This window comes from Phyllobates terribilis, unplaced genomic scaffold (genome assembly GCF_046119375.1).
Source record: "Phyllobates terribilis strain yellow unplaced genomic scaffold, ASM4611937v1 Scaffold_7__3_contigs__length_470593459, whole genome shotgun sequence".
NCBI classification, from domain to species: domain Eukaryota; kingdom Metazoa; phylum Chordata; class Amphibia; order Anura; family Dendrobatidae; genus Phyllobates; species Phyllobates terribilis.
In genome coordinates this window covers 70,441,252-70,460,647 of record NW_027362767.1, presented here as the reverse complement: position 1 = coordinate 70,460,647, position 19,396 = coordinate 70,441,252, and the positions used below count along the sequence as shown (strand labels likewise).

At 46.7% G+C, this 19,396-nt stretch overlaps 1 protein-coding gene across 6 annotated transcripts in view; it reads left to right on the top strand.

The window, feature by feature from the left end:
• LRRC9 (leucine rich repeat containing 9) overlaps positions 1-19,396 on the top strand; it is a 198,616-nt gene that overhangs the window by 126,275 nt on the left and 52,945 nt on the right. For all 6 annotated transcript variants that reach the window (XM_073638739.1, XM_073638737.1, XM_073638738.1 and 3 more), the window contains 4 exons: positions 1,567-1,787; positions 2,679-2,801; positions 12,861-12,991; positions 16,275-16,383. In XM_073638739.1, coding sequence (XP_073494840.1) covers positions 1,567-1,787; positions 2,679-2,801; positions 12,861-12,991; positions 16,275-16,383 — 584 coding nt within the window. The remainder of the gene's footprint in view (positions 1-1,566; positions 1,788-2,678; positions 2,802-12,860; positions 12,992-16,274; positions 16,384-19,396) is intronic.

Genomic DNA, 19,396 nt, shown 5'->3' with positions numbered 1-19,396 from the left:
TTTCGTTTTTCTCTTCTTGCATTCCAGGGGCCATAACGTTATACTTTTCCCATCAGCTCAGTTGTATGAAGGTTTGTTTTCTGCTGGACAAGTTGTGATTTTCAATTATACAATTCATTTTACAATGCAATGTTCTGAAAAATCGGCCAAAAATGGGGTGAAATTGAGAAAAAACAACACATTTCTGCCCCATTGATTTTTGGGTTTTGTTTTCAGTGTTCATAATGTTTTTTTCCTTTACTACTTAGAAAAGTATATAAAATGTACAAGAAAATTGGCTGAAGGCGACAAATTTTGAGAGCCATAACTTTTAAACCATTAAGGATAGGCAATTTTTCATCCCCTACCCCTTTTTCCAAGAGCCATAACTTTTTTTCTTTCTGCTCACATGGCCATATGAGGGCTTGTTTTTTTTGCAGGACAAGTTCTATAGTTTTGAATTATACCATTTATTTAGCCATGCAATGTGCTGAAAAACACAAAAAAAAAAATCCAAGTGTGATGAAATGTTGAAAAAAAATACAATTCCGAAATTGTTTATTGGGTTTAGATTTTCCAGCTTTCATTGTGCGGTAAAAATGTCTTCCAGGTCAGTGGGACTAGCGTGAAAGGGGGGCTTGCTTTTTGTGAGATGAGCTGTAATTTTTATTAGTACAATATGGGGTCCATACAACTCCCTGATGTCTCTTTATTCCATTTTTTCCCTTTTTTTTCTTTCTTCTTTTTCAGTTACTGTGAATTTTTAAGATTTTGCTGTGTACAACTTGAGAAAGAAGAGATGATTTAAACTTTTGTACTCTTTTATAAACATATACTTACATTTTATATATATATATATATATATATATATATATATATATATATATATGTTTTTCTTTTTAACTTTAATTTTTTTTTTATTATTATTATTATTATTCCGCTTAAAGGACTTGAATTTCCAGTCACTAGGCTGCTTATACAATACGCTGGTATAGGCTGGGCTTTACAGGCGTACTAACATGGCAGACATGGAGGCCTTCAGAAGTTGATGGCAACCCATTGCACCGTGCAGGGGAAGAGACGGGACATGAGGATTGGAAACGAACACCCCACGCCCTCTTCGCCCCAGTCCTATCCTTTTAACTGTCTGATCAGTTACACTTGGGTGCTAGCTGTTTAACACAGCTGGTGTCCACCAGATTAGGGGGCACACATCAGTCGTAAATACATGGAGGATGTCACTAAGGGATTTTAAAAGCCAATCACACTGACATCCACTAACACAGTAGAGCGCCACATGGTGTTCAGACTGTATAGCAATGTGCTCATCTATCTAATGAGCTGCGGGCTGATCACACATGCTCAGACATAGAAATGGCTTTCAGTCCTGCTTCTCGGGGCAGGATGAGAACCTTTGTAGGACGTGGCAGAATAGCTGGGAAAATAAGAAGGGATTATATTGCTATCGACAAGTGGAGGAAGAGACTGATTCTGTCCATAGGCCACACTAGCAGTACAGATTAGCTGCAGCTCCAAGGGGGACACGTGAAAATTAGGAAAAAAATATTTTTTATTCCTATTTTCTAGGACTCTCAAAGCTTGTGAAGCTCCGGCAGCTCAGCATTAATAGGAACCGACTTACAAGTTTCAGCAGAGAAGTTATTGATAATCTGTCTCACCTTCACTTTCTGTCTGCCGAGAACAATCACATCAGCTCACTGGCAGGACTGCAGAAAGCCAGCTCCTTAATAGAACTGTACCTGAGCCATAACCAAATCTGCAACAACCAAGAAATCTACCACCTTAAGGTAAAATATGCTACTCATTAGTATTCAGGAATTACCTGTGGATCGCATATCTTTACATGCCAATGCCCTAAAGAGATATGTCAGCTGCTTAAAGGGAATCTGTCAGTAAGTTTAATTCCCCAAAACCATTCATATGTGCACGTAGCCCAGTGAAAGTTGAACTGAATGTCACCTTTATATTGTCATTCCAATTCCGGAATCTTGATAAGTCCCCTTTTTTTTTTTGTGGTATGCAAATGAGTTGTTAAGTGCAGTGGGCAGGAGAGTGCACTTATCAAAACTTTGGCCTCCTTGGTAATTAACATTCTGTTAATTGATAGCTGACTTCACCTTTGACTCCAGGCGCCAGCCAGGAAGTTGCATACCTCTGCAGATCAGCGGTGTTTCTGCTTCTGCACCCTCCACAGGACACAGAGTTCATCGCTCTGCAGCGCATGCGCAGTAGAACACTGGAGCATGCGCCCTCAGAAGGTCAAATTACTACGCAGAACCGAGACCACTGCTGATCTGCGCAGGTGCAAGACTTCCTGGCTGGTGTCTGATTTCAAAGGCGAAGTCAGCTATCAGTCAGCAGATGGGGAGGCTCCAAGAGCATTAAGTGCATTCTCCCGCCCACTGCACTTAACTCATGCGCATACCACAAAAACTGGGGTTTTATTAAGATTCCAGCAGCGGAATGACAGTATAAAGGTACCAACTTTCTCTGGGCTACATGCCCATATAAAAGGTTTGGGAAGGGGGGAGGGTCAAACGTACTGACAGATTCCCTTTAAAGAAGAGCATTCTTATACCCCCAGCCTTGAAAGATTAATAGAACAAAAGGCACAAAAAAAGTAATTTCTCCTTCCATCCCATCAGCCATATCTTATGTGTGTCATATTTTCCTATCAGGGCTTGAACAACCTTGTGATTTTGGACTTGTACAGTAATCCAATATCAGTGAATCATGACAACTATCGATTGTTTGTTATCTTTCATCTCTCGTCTCTGAAAGCTCTGGACGGATCCGCAGTGGTAAGCAGAATGTAATGTGTCGCCATTCATCATATTAAAGGAGCATATTTGCCCTGTCTCATTATAATTAGTATTACAGCTTCTCCTCTGACTGCCTGTCAGCGTTTTTTGTGATAAATGCACCAATATTGCGACAAGATCTACAAAGTTAGGATTTGATTGGACATTGTGACTACCTTTTAAAATAAGTAGGGAAATTCCACAGCAAACCCTTGCTCCTTCTGCAACAGAAAATGACATGCTCCAGATACAAAAAAATCACATAGTACATTATTTTCTTTGCAAATAAACTCTGCAGTTTGTAGATAAGATGTGTTAAATCCCCAACCATATGGTACCAGTATTCACAACAGATTTTCTGTGCACAAATCTGAAACAAATTTGCAGCATGTTTGTCCCATATATCCTAAGTGTTGGGACCTGTTACTTCCAGTCCCACCGTTATGTATCATTCTATCATTTATCAGCATGGGCCTTAACAGTGATAGTGAATTTTTCTTTATCGCTTCATTGGGGGACACAGGTAACCATGGGTGTTTGCTGCTGCCACTAGGAGGCTGACCCTATGCAAAAAAATAATTAGCTCCTCCTCAGCAGTGTACACCCCAACGACTGACGCAAAGCTCGTCAGTTTAAGCTTAGTGTCAGTAGGAGGCGGACCTGGATCTAATCCCAGATCCGTCTTTTCCTTTTCAGGTCACCTGTTGTGTTTTATTAATCTTTTACTCTTTCTTTTGCAGATTCTTCTCTACAGGGTAACAGGGTGTGTAATTTCTCATCCTGTTTTCCCACCCACAGAGAACAGTATGGTGTCACCCACATTGTCCACTCTCGGCCTGCTAGGCAGGACCCTATCCCCTGTCACTTCACAGTGCTTCAGGGTGATTCGAGGTGACCGGTCCTTGCCTGTTCCCACCTCCTGCCCCCTCCTCGGAGCGGGCCAAGAGGAAGATGGTGGTCCCTTCCTGGTGTCCTTCCCCCTTCTTTTAGGGGTCGACACCATCTTCTGCACCGTCTAGGTGCTCTAAGAAGGACACCGTTTGTTTCCAGTGACTTCCCCCCTTCTCACCGGGGGGGCTCCTGATTCCGTCCTCAAACATGAGAAGGAGTTGGGACTCACATTACAAGTACTGTCCCTCTTCTTCTCCACGCTCCTCAGGTAGTAATTATCACCTACCTGGACGATCTCTTGATCAAGGCTCTGTCCTTCGGAGACTGTTGTCAGAGCTTTCAAATCACCCTGCACACTCTTGCCCATCTCGGCTGGATAGTCGACACGTCAAAATCTTCTGATTCCGGCTCAACGCCTAGTATTCCTGGGCATGTTGATTGATTCCACCCATTCCAAAGTCCTGCTCCCAGAGGAAAAGACCTCAGTCCTCCGTCTGGGGGGTTGTTGTCTAAAGCACCCATCCCCACATTCTCTTCGGCTCTGCATGAGTGTACTGGGGAAGATGATCGCCGCCATAGAAGCCGTGCCTTTTGCCAAAATTCCATACCCGTCCCGTTCTGCTGACCCGCCTGTCAACTTGAGACAAGAGGATCTCTTCCCTGGACCGTCCCATTATACTGTCCCTCCGAGTGAGGCAGTCCTTGATATGGTGGACCCTCTCCCCCTCCATTCGACTCTGGAGATCATTCCTTCCTCTCCACTGGCAAGTTGTCACAACCGACGCCAGTCTCCTCGGATGGGGAGCAGTCTTCCTTCATCACAGAGTCCAGGGTCGCTGGAATTTTCGGGAAGTCTCCCAGCCAATCAATCTACTGGAAATCAGAGCAATCTACCTCTCCCTTCTCCACTGCCAGGATCATCCAGTTTGCGTTCAATCAGACAATGCCATGGCCATGGCGTACATAAACCACTAGGGCGGAACACGCAGCCAGTCCTCTATGACAAATGTCTCAAGGATTCTGGTTTGGGCTGAGCGACGCATGTTGGCATTATCGGCATTGCACATTCCGGGGGTGGACAATTGGGTCGCCGACTTCCTAAGTCACCAGGGTCTCTCCTCAGGCAAGTGGTCCCTCAACCCAGACGTATTTGCACAGATGCGTAAGAAATGGGGCACCCCCGACGTTGATCTAATGGCATCACGGACGAATCACAAGGTGCCTCGTTTCGTAGCCAGGTCTCACGACCCTCTGGCGATCGGTCACAACGCCCTGGTCATTCCAATGTCTTAGTTTCAGCTTTCTTACCTCTTTCCACCTCTCCCACTGATCCCGAGAGTCGTCAAAAGACCAAGGCAGAGGCAGTCCTAGTAATCGTGGTGGCCACAGACTGGCCCAGAGGGCCTGGTACGCAGAGTTAGTCAATATGCTCTCAGACACACCCTGGAAACTTGCAGACCGTCTAGATCTACTTTCACAGGGTCCCCTCTTCCACCAGAATTCTCAGTCTCTGAATTCAATGGCATGGCCGTTAAGGCTGCCGTTCTGAGGGAAGCAGGTTTTTCATCCCATGTCATACAGACCATGATCAGCGCAAGAAAGCCCTCGTCCTCACGCATTTATCATTGGACTTGGAAGGCCTTTTTTTGTTGGTGTGAAGATAACCACTCAACCCCTATGTCTTTTTCACTTCCAACCATCCTGGCTTTTCCCCAGTCTGACCTCGATTCCGGGCTTTAACTCAGTACTTTCAAGGGTCAGATCTCCGGTTTTTCAATTTTTTCAATGAAATTTGGCCTCTCGTCCCCAGGTCAAGACATTTCTCCAGAAAGTTGCTCTTTTGGCCCCACCATATCGTCCTCCAGTAGACCCCTGGGACCTTAATCTTGTCTTTAGTGTTCTTAGGCAACCGTCATTCGAACCCATTCAAGACATTACGGAATTTCTACTTTCATGGAAGGTTGCCGGTTTGGTAGCCATCACGTCTATCAGGAGAGTCTCTGAGCTGGCAGCTCTCTTGTCGTTCTCCATTCCTCGTTCTTCATCAGGGCAAGGTGGCCCTCAGACCAGTTCCTTCCTTCCTGCCTAAGGAGGTCTCCTCCTTCCACATCAATGAGGACTTCTTTTTGCCCATCTCCAGTTCTTCCGCTTGAGAGGTCCCTTCACATGCTGGACCTGGTCAGATCCCTACATTTCTACCTCTCAAGAACCGCTCCTTTCCGGCGTTCTGACGCCTGAGGGTCGTCGTAAGGGTCTTCCTGCTTCCAAATCTACCATCGCCAGCTGGATTCGCTTGGCAATACTGAAAGCATCGTGTTAAAAATATACCACCTGCTCCGGGAGTAAGGGCTCACTCCACTCCGGCAGTGGGGGCCTCCAGAGCCGCTCACCACCAGGCCTCTGCATCTCAGATTTGCAAGGCAGCTACCTGGTCTTCTCTTCACACTTTTGCGAGGTTCTGCAGAGTACATACCTAATTTGTCCAAGTTATTCTGTTCCTTCCCTTGGGACTGTTTCATGATGTCCCATGGTTACCTGTGTCCCCCAATGAAGCGATAAAGAAAGAAGGATTTTTGGTACTCCACCGTAAAATCTCTTTCTTGGAGCCTTCATTGGGTGACACAGCACCCTCCCTGGTTTGTGCCTATGTTGGGTCTACGTGCCTCTGTTTGGCCTGTATATAGTTGCTTCTCCTACTGCTTTTTCATTAACTGACGAGCTTAGTGCCAGTTGGTGGGTGTACACTGCTGAGGAGGAGCTAATTCTTTTTTTGCCTAGTGTCAGCCTCCTAGCGACATCAGCATACACCCATGGTTACCTGTGTCCTGCAATGAAGGCTCCAAGACAGATTTTATGGTCAGTACCAAAAATCCTTTTTACTCTGTCGCCTCATTGGGGGACACAGGACCATGGGTGTTATGCTGCTGTCCACTAGGAGGCGACACTATGCATAATCTGAAAAAGATTAACCGTGGCTCCTCCTCTGCAGTATACACCCCTGGACGGCGTCAGCCTTCTCTAGCTTTTGCTTAGTGTCGCATAGGAGGCACACCTAAAACTTTTACTCCGTTTTTTTCCGACGGGATTACAGATGAAGAAAAGTGGGTCTCCTGCGAGACTCCCGGCATGGCTCCTTCCTCTGCCCCCTATTACGGGGTGCACAGTTGAAGTCGAGATGGCTATTCACCATGTCGCTCCTTCCCCAGCCCCTCGGGTGCTGGTTCGAAGTCGAGACCCCCCCTCCTTACCCAATTCCTTTTGGTTTCTGGGTTGAGGTCGAGGCGAGGATAAAGCCCCCTGATGGTGACAGCAGCACCCTCCTTAATCCCCCTCTGGGAGCATTAGGTTGAAACACCTCAGGTAGGGCCTGTACAGGCAGCACTCTGCAGCTCCCAGTAGCCAGCACACTGCAGCTGAATCCAGGGACCCCAGCCCTGCTGCGGGCTCCTGTTGGGGCCGGGGGGGAGTGCAGGCAGGCATGGCACAACACAGGCACAGGCCTTCCTGCGCCCTGTCTCTGCGGCAGCACCAGCTCTATGGTGCCTCAGGGGGACTCTTCACAGGGCCCCCCTTCCGCTTATACCCCCACTGCTATCCTGCCTTTAAATCCGGGGGAGTCCGGTTCAGATCCGGCCCCCTCCTGGACTTCTGCGCCGGCCTGGAGCCCCTTTGGGCATCAGGAATCTAATTTAGACCGCGGCTCCGGCCTAGCCGAAGCCGCCACCCCCTCTCCGCCCCCCCGGCCCACCCCCGGATAACAAATATGACTCTACGGTGTCATAGAAGGAGCGGATCCAGACTGAAAGGGCGCGATTTCACAGCAAACTACCGCCCTTTTCAGCTCTCTGCCCCCCTTCTTCCTTAAGCTTTACTCCGGCGGCTGTTATCTGCTGCAGGAAAAAGAATTAACCCTGCAGCTACCTGTCGGCAGATACAGACCAGGCCTGCCAGTCTCCAGGGAGGCACAGGACTGTGGATGTTCGGGCTGGACCTAGAGGCACACTGGTGGGGTAAGATCACAGCTGGAGTTTTTTCCCTCGGCTGTGAATCCTATAAGCTCCTCTGCATAGCCAGGGCCCTCTGCATAGCCACCCCTGTGCACTATGTCGGGCTCAAGGTCCAAGAGAACCAGGCAGGACTGCTATTATGCACTCTGTACAGCCTGCAGTAATACTCTCCCCAGTGGCAGCACGTACCGCACTGCCAGGACTGCATATAGGCTGCTGTGCCAGAGCCCCAAGAAGCTCCTGCCAATGCTTCGGTGCCTAATGCCACGCCGGAATGGGTCACTCAGATGTCGCAATCTATGACGCAGTCTATAGATAACCTCACATCCACATTGCTTCAGGCTCTGCAGAGTCATGCCTCGGCTATGAACGCTACCCAGCAAAGGAAGCGCTCCACTCAGGGACATGACGGCACGGGCACATCCACGTCTAGGTCAGGACGCATGCGGACCCACAGGTCACGTTCATCTGCGTCATCCCATACCACACGGTCATCCCCCTCTAGGGAGAGATACCGTAGTCCCAGGTCATCTAGACCGTCCCCTGCCAGGAACAGACAATGCAGATCTCCACAGCCATCCCTGACCAGAGAAGGTCTCAGCCCCGGTTCACCCAGCAGGAGACGCCTTAGCGATACACAGGATTCGGAAGACATCTGTGATTCCGACTCAGACAAGGAAACTGAAGGGTCCCTAATCCCAATCCCCCCTAGCAATACAGCGCTAGTTGATGATGTAATCTCATCCATCCATCGATTGCTGGACATTTCTGATCCGCTCCCGGAGGCACCAGGACACAAGATTTCCTTTGAAGTAGTTCTGAAGCCGCCTAAGGTCTTCTTTGACCACCCAGAGTTTAAGGCGATCCTTAAAAAGCAGTTCTCACAGCCTGAGAAGAAGTTTACCAATCGCAAATATCTGGAGGCACGGTACCCCTTCCCACAGGAGGTCACCAAACAATGGACAGATCCACCTGAAGTGGATCCCCCAGTCTCTAGGCTAGCAGCACAGTCACTCCTTTCACTGCCAGATAGCTCAACCCTCAGGGACACAGCAGACCGGCAGGTAGAACGCATGACTCGTTCAATTTTTGAGGCCACAGGGGCCTCCCTGGCTCCCGCGTTCGCTTCAGTTTGGGCTGCCAAGGCCATCCTGGCTTGGGCTCAAAATTTACAAGCTGACCTACAAGTATCTGCTCCTGAGCAGTCGGACCAAGCGGCCCAAATAGCAGCTGTAGCAGATTACATGCTTCATGCAGCTCTGGATTCTGCAAGGGGTGCAGCGGGGATAGCATCAAACGCCATCACGATTCGGCGTATCCTCTGGCTGCGGGAATGGAAAGCAGACGCAGCCTCCAAGAAGTCCCTCACGCACCTCCCGTACCTCAGTGGTCGACTTTTTGGTGAACAGTTGGACATGATGATATCCAACGCCACTGTGGGTAAGAGTACCTCTCTCCCCCAACTGAAGCCCAAACACACTTACAAGAAGCAAGAACCAAACTCGATTCCGATCCTTTCGGAACTCTTCGGGCTGGTCCATCTCGCGACCAGCACAAAATAGCAACCGCGCCCCATGCAGGGACAACTCGCGGTCGACGCAAAAGTCGGACAAGACCTGGCAGTCAAGAGCAGGCCAGTCAAAGTTCAAAGGAGGAAAATCTCAGATTTCCTCCTCATCATGACTCACGGACTCCGGAAGACACCCCACCTGTAGGCGGCCGCCTTTCGCTCTTTCATCAAGTCTGGCTGCCAATTACAGAAGACAGGTGGGTCAGGGAACTAGTGTCTTCGGGATACAAGATAGAGTTCACTTCCAACCCACCAAACACACTATTTCTTTCTGTTCCCCCAAAACCGCCAGCCAAGGCTCGTACCTTCCACCAAGCGGTCTCCTCGCTTTTTCAAGCAGGAGTCATTGTACCGGTCCCCGCGGCCGAGCGCTTCCGAGGGTTCTACTCAAATTTATTCGTAGTCCCCAAGAAAGGAGGCGGCGTACAGCCCATACTGGACCTAAAACAGCTTAACAAATATGTACGGGTACGCCACTTCCTCATGGAGTCCCTTCGGTCCATCATTGCGTCCATGAAGAAGGGAGAATTTCTCGCCTCCATAGACATACAAGACGCATAACTGCATATACCAATTGCACCCGCCCATCAGAGATTTCTCAGGTTCGCAATCGACCAGGACCACTACCAGTTCGTGGCTCTCCCTTTCGGACTCGCCACGGCTCCCAGAGTGTTTACCAAAGTCATGGCAGTCACCATGGACGTCCTGCACTCCAGAGGCATAGTAGTCGTTCCATACCTGGACGATCTCCTTATCAAGGCTCCCACCTTCAAGGACTGTGAGCTCAGCGTCTCAATCACAATCGACACTCTGAGTCGCCTGGGCTGGTTAGTCAACCTACAAAAGTCATCACCAACCCCGAGTCAGTCTCTGACCTTCCTGGGAATGTTATTCAACACCTTCAGGGGTCTAGTGCTCCTTCCCAAGGACAAGGCACTGCCCCTCCGTTTAGGAGTTCGCACCCTCCTCAGAAAACCCCCTCGATCTCTCCGGTTTGCCATGAGAGTCCTCGGCAGGATGGTGGCGGCAATAGAACCAGTCCCATTTGCCCAGCTTCACCTCAGGCCTCTCCAACTAGCCATCCTCAAGTCATGGGACAGGAACTCTTTTTCTCTCGACAGGGACTTCCAGCTGACGTTGTCAACCAGGAGGTCCCTGCACTGGTGGCTCAAGCCAACCTCACTAACAAAGGGGAAATCCTTTCTCACGGGTCAATGGAAGGTTCTGACCACCGATGCGAGCCTGACGGATTGGGGTGCGGTACACCTACACCACAGAGCACAGGGCAAGTGGTCCCCAGCAGAAGCTACCATGCCCATCAACATCTTGGAAATTCGTGCCATCCTCCTGGCGTTGAGAGCCTTCCATCACTTACTGGCAGCCTCTCACATCAGAGTACAGTCGGACAATGCCACAGCTGTGGCATATGTGAATCACCAAGGGGGGACCCGCAGTGCCCAGGCGATGCGAGAAGTGACACACATTCTCCACTGGGCGGAAGACACAGGTTCGGTTCTCTCTGGGAAGCAGACTTCCTCAGCAGGCAAGGAATGGACTCGGGAGAGTGGTTTCTCCATCCCGAAGTTTTTCGCCAGATCTGCCATCGCTGGGGGACTCCGGACATGGACCTAATGGCATCCCACTTCAATGCCAAGGTCTCCAACTTCATGGCCAGAACACACGACCCGAGGGCGCTAGGAGCGGACGCCCTGGTTCAGGACTGGACCCAGTTCCAGCTCCTGTACATTTTTCCACCTCTCCCCCTGATATCCAGAGTGGTGAGGAAGATCAAGCAAGAGGGAGTTCCAACCATCCGAATCGCACCGGACCGGCCCAGGCGTACATGGTACGCCGACATCGTACAGCTCACAGCAGATGTCCCCTGGCGTCTCCCCGACCGCCCGGATCTTCTGTCAGAAGGCCCGTTCTACCACCGGAACTCAGGGGCCCTCAATTTGACGGCGTGGCCATTGAGACCTGGGTTTTAACCCGTCAGGGTTCTTGCCTGACGTCATTGGAACCATGATCAGGGCACGGAAGCCAACCTCTGCTAAGATTTATTACCATACCTGGAAAGCCTTCTTTACCTGGTGTGAATCTCGTGGCCAGACCCCATTCCCTTATTCCCTCCCCAGGGTTCTTGGGTTTCTCCAATCGGGTCTGGAGGCCAGACTGTCCCTGGCCTCCCTTAAGAGCCAGGTGTCAGCTCTCTTAGTGCTTTTTCAGATGTGCATTGCTAACAAGCCGCAAGTAAGGACATTTCTTCAGGGGGTTTCCCGATTGGTTCCCCCCTACAGACGACCACTAGAAATGTGGGATCTCAACCTGGTGCTGACAGCATTGCAGGAAACACCTTTTAAACCCCTTAGGGAAGTCCCACTCTGCCTTCTATCCCAGAAAGTGGTTTTTCTTGTGGCAATCACCTCGCTACGCAGGGTGTCTGAACTGACAGCACTCTCCTGCAGACGACCCTTCCTGGCTTTATACCAGGACAAGGTAGTTCTTCGTGCGGTCCCATCCTTCCTTCCGAAGGTTGTGTCCAACTTCCACATCAATGAGGAAATTTCACTGCCATCCTTCTGTCCGGTCCCGGTTCATAGAGTGGAGAAGGCTCTGCATACGCTTGACCTTGTCAGGGCATTGCGTATCTATGTGTCTAGGACTGCGCCCTTCCGGAAGTCTGATTCTCTTTTCGGTGTCCTAATTGTAGGGGCCTGTCTACACAATATTTGTCCATTGCTTCCCACCCAGGGACTGCTTTGGGACGTCCCATGGTCCTGTGTCCCCCAATGAGGCGACAGAGTAAAGGAGATTTTTGTGTACTCACCGTAAAATCTCTTTCTCTTAGCCTCTAATTGGGGCACACAGCTCCCACCCTGTTGCCCGTTCCGCGCCGTTGTTATGTTGAGTTCTGATATTGTTTTATCTTGAGCTCGTACATAGTTGCCTTCTTATAGGCATGGTTATGTTATCCATGTTACGTTCCTCCTATTGCTTTTGCACAAAACTGGAGAAGGCTGATGCCGTCCGGGGGTGTATACTGCAGAGGAGGAGCCACGGTTAATCTTTTTCAGATAAGCATAGTGTCGCCTCCTAGTGGACAACAGCATAACACCCCTGGTCCTGTGTCCCCCAATTAGAGGCTAAGAGAAAGAGATTTTACGGTGAGTACACAAAAAGTTCCTTTTTCTTGCCACCCCTTTATACCATCCCAAGTAGTACCCAAATGATAGTGCGGTAAAATGTGTAACAGTATCATTCATTGACCAAATAAAAAAATACAGAAAACTGTGATTATGTATGGTGATTCAAGCAGGCATCATCATCATCCACAGCTCTTCTTTTGATTAGCCGGCCTGGCGTCATGTCATGTTTGTCACACCGCAATGATGTCGTGCTAGGCCGACTAATCGAAATAAGAGCCACTGATGACGACCGGTCTCAATGATCCCGTCCAGAAGCCATAGGTTGTCGATGTGGCTGACGGACCGGAATTCGATTTGCGCCGGCTCTACATACAATGCCTTAATAAAAGGGCCATACATTTAACCCCTGCTGGCTTCTATTTTCATGTATTTTTTACTTCTAAAGGATCCAGTGGAATGTGAAAACGCCAAGGACACGTTTGGCGGCCGGCTCAGTTCTGATATGGTTGCGGAAAAAATCGGACATCAAAATTTTACTGAACTGCAAGAATTAAGTTGGAGAGCCTCGTCCATTAGGTACGATTACGCTTTATACATTACATTGGGTGCAGATTAGCCCTTTACTACAGCAAGAAAACGTACAGTAAATTAGATATTTTTTTCCTACTGTAGTATTAAGAGCAACGTGGCTTTAAGCAGGCCAACAAAATCAATGTAAAATAATAAGTCAGCCCATTGCTCTATTAGTGCACAATGAGTCACACATTTATTAGGACACATCAATACATTTTACGTTAAATGGTGATTCTTAAATAGTACGTTTTCCTCTATCCATAAAATAGGGAATAACTTACTGATTGCTGGAGGTCTCACACCTGGGAGAATGATAATGGGGCTGTGGATACTGGTAACCAGGCTCTGCAGAGCCAGGGGGTCTTGAATGGAGGTGCGCCTGCTCGACCTCTGCTCCATTCATTGTCTATGGGACTGCTGGAAATACCAGAGTACAGCACTCGCCTATTTCCAACAGTCCCATAGACAATGAATGGAGCCGAGGTCGAGCATGCGCACCTCCATTCAAGACTGGGCTCTGCAGAGCTTGGCCACCAGGATTCAGAGCCCTGCTCCCCATCGGACTCCCAGCGATCAGTAAATTATTCCCTATCCTAAGAATAGAGGATAATTTACTATTTTGGGATGAAGTCCAGAGTAGAAATGCCCATCTCCAGTAAATGTCCCTCTATATGTAGGGGTCTGTATAAATCATGCACGCTTTAGCTTTTACATCAGGAACCGGCAGACTCCATATCCATAGATGCTTTTTACAGCCTTGATGATAGAAATAACGATGATGAATAATTCACAGTCTCTATGAATAAGCTTTTATGAATATTTTATCATCAGAAATATATTCCCAAACCTGTGGGATGGTAAAACATAGCATAGGAATTCAGCAGAAACCCCCACATCAGGATAAGGATGTTTCCACTATATACCTGATGCTCACTGGACCCGAGAAATAATAAAATGTAATGATTGTATTTTAACTACTGCTTTTTCAAAAGAGGTCGGTGTCTTGGATCTGAACCTACTGAGAGAGCTACTGTATGAGTTTCAGAAAATGTCATAAAAACGCAGCGATTTAAGAAAAAAAAATCATGGCACGCATCATGTGACCACAGCCTTAGCCAAAGATCCCATGATGATTTGGATCGATTTTTCTGCTGCATATTTTCATGTGCAAAAAAAATGCAACATATTACAGGAAGTGAATGAAATAACAAAAGATCCACCATTCACAATAGGTGATATCACAGCTCACCTCCTCCTCCTGTACAATGACTGATAACACCTCTATATACAGTAGATAACACAGGATCCACCATCCACAGTAGGTGATGTCACAGCTCACCTCCTCCTCTCCCTGTACAATGACTGATAACATCTCTATATACAGTAGATAACACAGGATCCACCATCTACAATAGGTGATTTCACAGCTCACCTCCCCCTCCTGTACAATGACTGATAACACCTCTATATACAGTAGATAACACAGGATCCACCATCTACAATAGGTGATTTCACAGCTCACCTCCTCCTCCTTCTGTACAATGACTGATAACACCTCTAGATATAGTAGATAACACAGGATCCACAATAGGTGATATCACAGCTCACCTCCTCCTCCTGTACAATGACTGATAACACCTCTATATACAGTAGATAACACAGGATCCACCATCTACAATAGGTGATTTCACAGCTCACCTCCTCCTCCTTCTGTACAATGACTGATAACACCTCTAGATATAGTAGATAACACAGGATCCACACTTCACAATAAATTATGTAACAGATCACCTCCTCTTCCTGTACAATGACTGATAGCACCTCTATATACAGTAGATAACACAGGATCTACCATTCACAATAGGTGATGTCACAGCTCACCTCCTCCTCCTGCACAATGACTGATAAAACAGGATCCACCATCCACCATAGGTGATGTCACAGCTCACCTCCTCCTCCTGTACAATGACTGATAACAGCTCTATATACAGTAGATAATACAGGATCCACCATTCACAATAGGTGATGTCACAGCTCAACTCCTCCTCCTGCACAATGACTGATAATACAGGATCCACCACTCACAATAGGTGATATCACAGCTCACCTCCTCCTCCTGTATAATGACTGATAACACCTCTATATACAGCAGATAACACAGGATCCACCATTCATAATAGGTGATATCACAGCTCACCTCCTCCTCCTGCACAGTGACTGATAACACCTCTATATACAGTAGATAACACAGGATCTACCATTCGCAATAGGTGATGTCACAGCTCACCTCCTCCCCCTCTTGTACAATGACTGATAACACCTGTATATACATAAGATAACACAGGAGCCACCATCCACAATAGGTGATCCACACTTCACAATAAATTATGTAACAGCTCACCTCCTCCTCCTCCTGTACAATGACTAATAACACCTCTATATACAGTACATAACACAGGATCTACCATTCACAATAGGTGATGTCACAGCTCACCTCCTCCTCCTTCACAATGACTGATAAAACAGGATCCACCATCCACAATAGGTGATATCACGGCTCACCTCCTCCTCCTGTATGATGACCAGTAATACCTCTATATACAGTAAATAATTTCGGATCACCACCTCCTCCCTTCATAATGGCTTCTGCACAGATAATACCATGTTCAGATAATGCTTTTATACAAACAAATAGGGTCTCAATCAGTCTATTGCTGCTAATGCCCGTGTGAAGAACATGAAGTTGGAGTCTAATATTTAGCCTAGTGCCAGCGTGAAAATTACACGTTTTTTTCATTTATTTTTTTTAATATGCATAGTGATATGAAAAAAAAATGGGAAAAATAGATTGAACATATAAACAATAGGCCATTTTTTGCTGACACTACACTTAGGTACCTCAATTCAAAGGGGTTTTCTTGGAGGTAATGAAATGCCTACAATGTTGTGAAGTGCCGTGTACTTTTACATGATTTACTTATTTGTGAATTTTTGGGTTGTGTTCCCACATAAAGTAAATACTGCGGGTTTTTTTTCTATTGCGTTCTTTTGTGCAAAAAATCTGAATGCACTATCCAAGGAAAGGGGATGTGATTTCATGAAAACTCGTGATCACTGTTGGTGTGCATTTTGTTGGTGTGTTTTTACCTTGTAGGCTTCTATGGGGAGCCTGAATAAAAACACATGTTTTATAAACAGTAGCGTATTTATCTTCGGAATGAAAGCTTTTCTAGCTTGGGTTTGCACCTTAACATTTTACACAAACACTTGTGTTGTGTTTTCGTAGGACGGTCGACCTGATGCCCGCAGACCAGTTTAGGAACGTTCGCACCGTGAATCTGGAGAATAACAATCTGACGTCGTTCAGTGGCTTAGTCTTCCTGTCACATGTGAAGGTGAGGGTCTGTGTTCCTTCTGATATGACTCCTTTTTCCCATTAATATACAGTGCAAACACATCTGATCGTTGTCAGGATCTGCCATCTTTCATCTAATGTTTATGGTTGCCTTAGTTTGGTTTTGCAGGTTTGACCAATTTGTCCCAAATAATCACCACGATTATCAATATTGTTCTGTTTGTAGAAACTCTTTTTAGGGCACACCTTTGTTTTTGGAGGACATTCAGTGGGGGTAATACCACCCCATAGTTTAGTTATTTTGGCATGTAATAGGGTATCTGATATATTCTGGCAGGTGTACAGTATGTGTAGGGTGAACATACACATTACATTATTGATATCCTAATGGACGGACATGAGTTCAGGACAGGAGGGCGCTGGGGCTGCATGAGACGGGGTTCTGAATTATGGATCAGAGATTTCCAGAATTCAGAAGCTGCAAACTTACATGTAGCCCTGTATAATATCATGTATCAGAGACAAAGCTAGAATTCCTGGGGCCCCGGAGCAAAGTCAGGAGAGAGCCCTTGTCTATAGTAAGCTGAGCTAAGAGCAGCAGAACCACTTATTAACTAAACAGCCAAAGGAGCGATAGTCATTTCATATATTAGATGGAGGACCTTCATGGTACAGCTAAACGGCAGATGGCCTCCATGGCCGTGGTTATATATATATAAGTATATATCTAAAAGACTATATACAGTTCAGTAGGCAGAGTAACACAAATTACTGTACTTATTGTATTTAAGAAAAAAATGATTGGCCAAACTTATGATTTAGTTTGTTTGTTTTTCTCCACCAAAAAGGGGGCAGGACGGTGATTCAGTGGTTAGCAATGTTACTTTGCAGGGCTGGGGTCCTGGGTTCAAATCCCACCAAGGACAACATCTGCAAGGAGTTTGTATGTTCTCCTCGTGTTTGTGTGGGTTTCCTCCGGGTTCTCCAGTTTCCTCCCACACTCCAAAGACCTACTGATAGGGGATGTAGATTTTGAGCCCCAATGGGGACAGCAATGATGATGTATGTAAAGCGCTGTGGAATTAATGGTGCTATATAAGTGAGTAAAAATAAATAACAAAGGCAAAAGGGGCATGCATAAATATAAAGGCTTTGTCCACTACTTCTTTTTAATGGACCCAGGTAGGCGAAAAAACACACAAATTATACTCTCCTCCTCCGTACTCAGTGCTGTGTCCCCCACTGGTCTGCTGAGATCAACATCCGGTTGGGGCCTCACGTGAGCGCTGCAGCCAATCAGCATTTCATTCTAGGGTATGATGATCCCAGCAGACCGGTGAGGGATACAGCGCTGAGTACTTAGGGACAATGCTGGTCCTGGAGGTGAGTATTATTATTATTTATTTTTTTTTTTTTACCTTCCTGAGTCTGTGGATTGTCTAGCAACCCATTTAAAGAGCACCTGTCTGCCTTCCCGACATAACCACTTTAGTAAATCATTGCACTCTAAATTCTTCGGCATCTTTTCTTGTTACATTTCTCTTTTATTCCTCCTGGAAATTTCTGAATCAATGAACAGCTGGATACTACCATTTCGTCTGCCTACACACACGTCCAAACATTGTTGCATTGCCAAGCTGTTTATTGACAAAACCTGTTGACCATTAGATGCTAGCACCTAATGGTCTATCTTTTTTATACATTTCCAAGAGGAGTAATAGAGGAATGATACAATGCACTATTGTTATTTTATGGGGGAACGCCAGTATTTACTAAAGCGGAGAGCTGCTGAGATCACTTTCTATATGGGCAGCAGATGACGGTATTCCTGGTTCAGTGATCATACCCAGCAGACCTGTCCTTGAAATGTGAACCGTATAGATCTGGCGGTGACCTGATCCTGACAGCGCGGGCGCATTACAGCCATATCCGCTGTGTAAGGCATACATGCATAGTCCTTTGTGCGGCCTAATAATAGCAGGTCTCTCTGGAAACCTGTTTCTTCTCCAATACTGACAGGGCTATAAATAAGTAATATTAATATAGAATGTGTATATCCTTTCAGCCTGGCTCTCTGGGTAAGTGCTGTATGAATAATACAAGGCAGCCCATTCAGTCCTGCTTAATGCATGTATTTACAGTAATGGGAGGGATGGGGATGGGTTCGCCGCTGCTCCATTAGAGGTAATCAAGCATATATTTAGCTCATACTGACACCTCTCCCATAACAAATATAGAGTACCGGATGCACATTACTTCATACAGCTGAAGAACCCACATATTTGCGGGAATCTGTGTAAATGGCGCGGGAATTAATGCATTTCCACTTAAATTTTCAATACTGAAATCGGTCCCCCAGATATCAAGCATGTCAGAAAAGTATCAAAAGCAGCATATTGTATCCAATAAAGCATCATAATAAAAGAAAAATGTTACTAATATTGCGAATAGATATATTACAAAGAAGGTGTCATCTGTATTTAGTACATGTCAGTAACATTACTTCTCAACGGTTCGTAATCAGCCTAACTGCCCCTAATTCTAGAGGAGGTAAGTGAAAGGGGGGCGAGGCCAGGGGAATCTGTCCATAGTGTATTTAAGGAACCCGGAAACCCACTCCAGAAACTGTACACCTATCAAATTAAAACTTATCAATGATCCTTTTTCTATTTAGTCTTATTACAGGGGTATTCCAGGATTAGAAAAACATGGGTGCCTTCTATCAAAAACAGCCCCCGTGTCTACAGGTTGTGTGTGGTATTGCAGCTTAGCATCTTTAACTTCGATGGAGCTGGAAAAAACAGACATAAACTGTAGACAAGGGAGGTGCTGTTGTTGGAAAAAGGCAGCCATGTTTTTCTAATACTGAACAACTCCTTTAAAGGGAACCAGTGAGCAGGTTTTACTATGTAATCTGAGTGCAGCCTGGTGTAGGGGCATCCTGATTCCAGGGATGTGTCACTTACTGGGCTGCTTGATGCAGTTGTGATAAAATCCCTGTTTTCTCTCTTGTAGATGTAGCAGTGGTCAGAATACTGAGCTGTGTATAACCC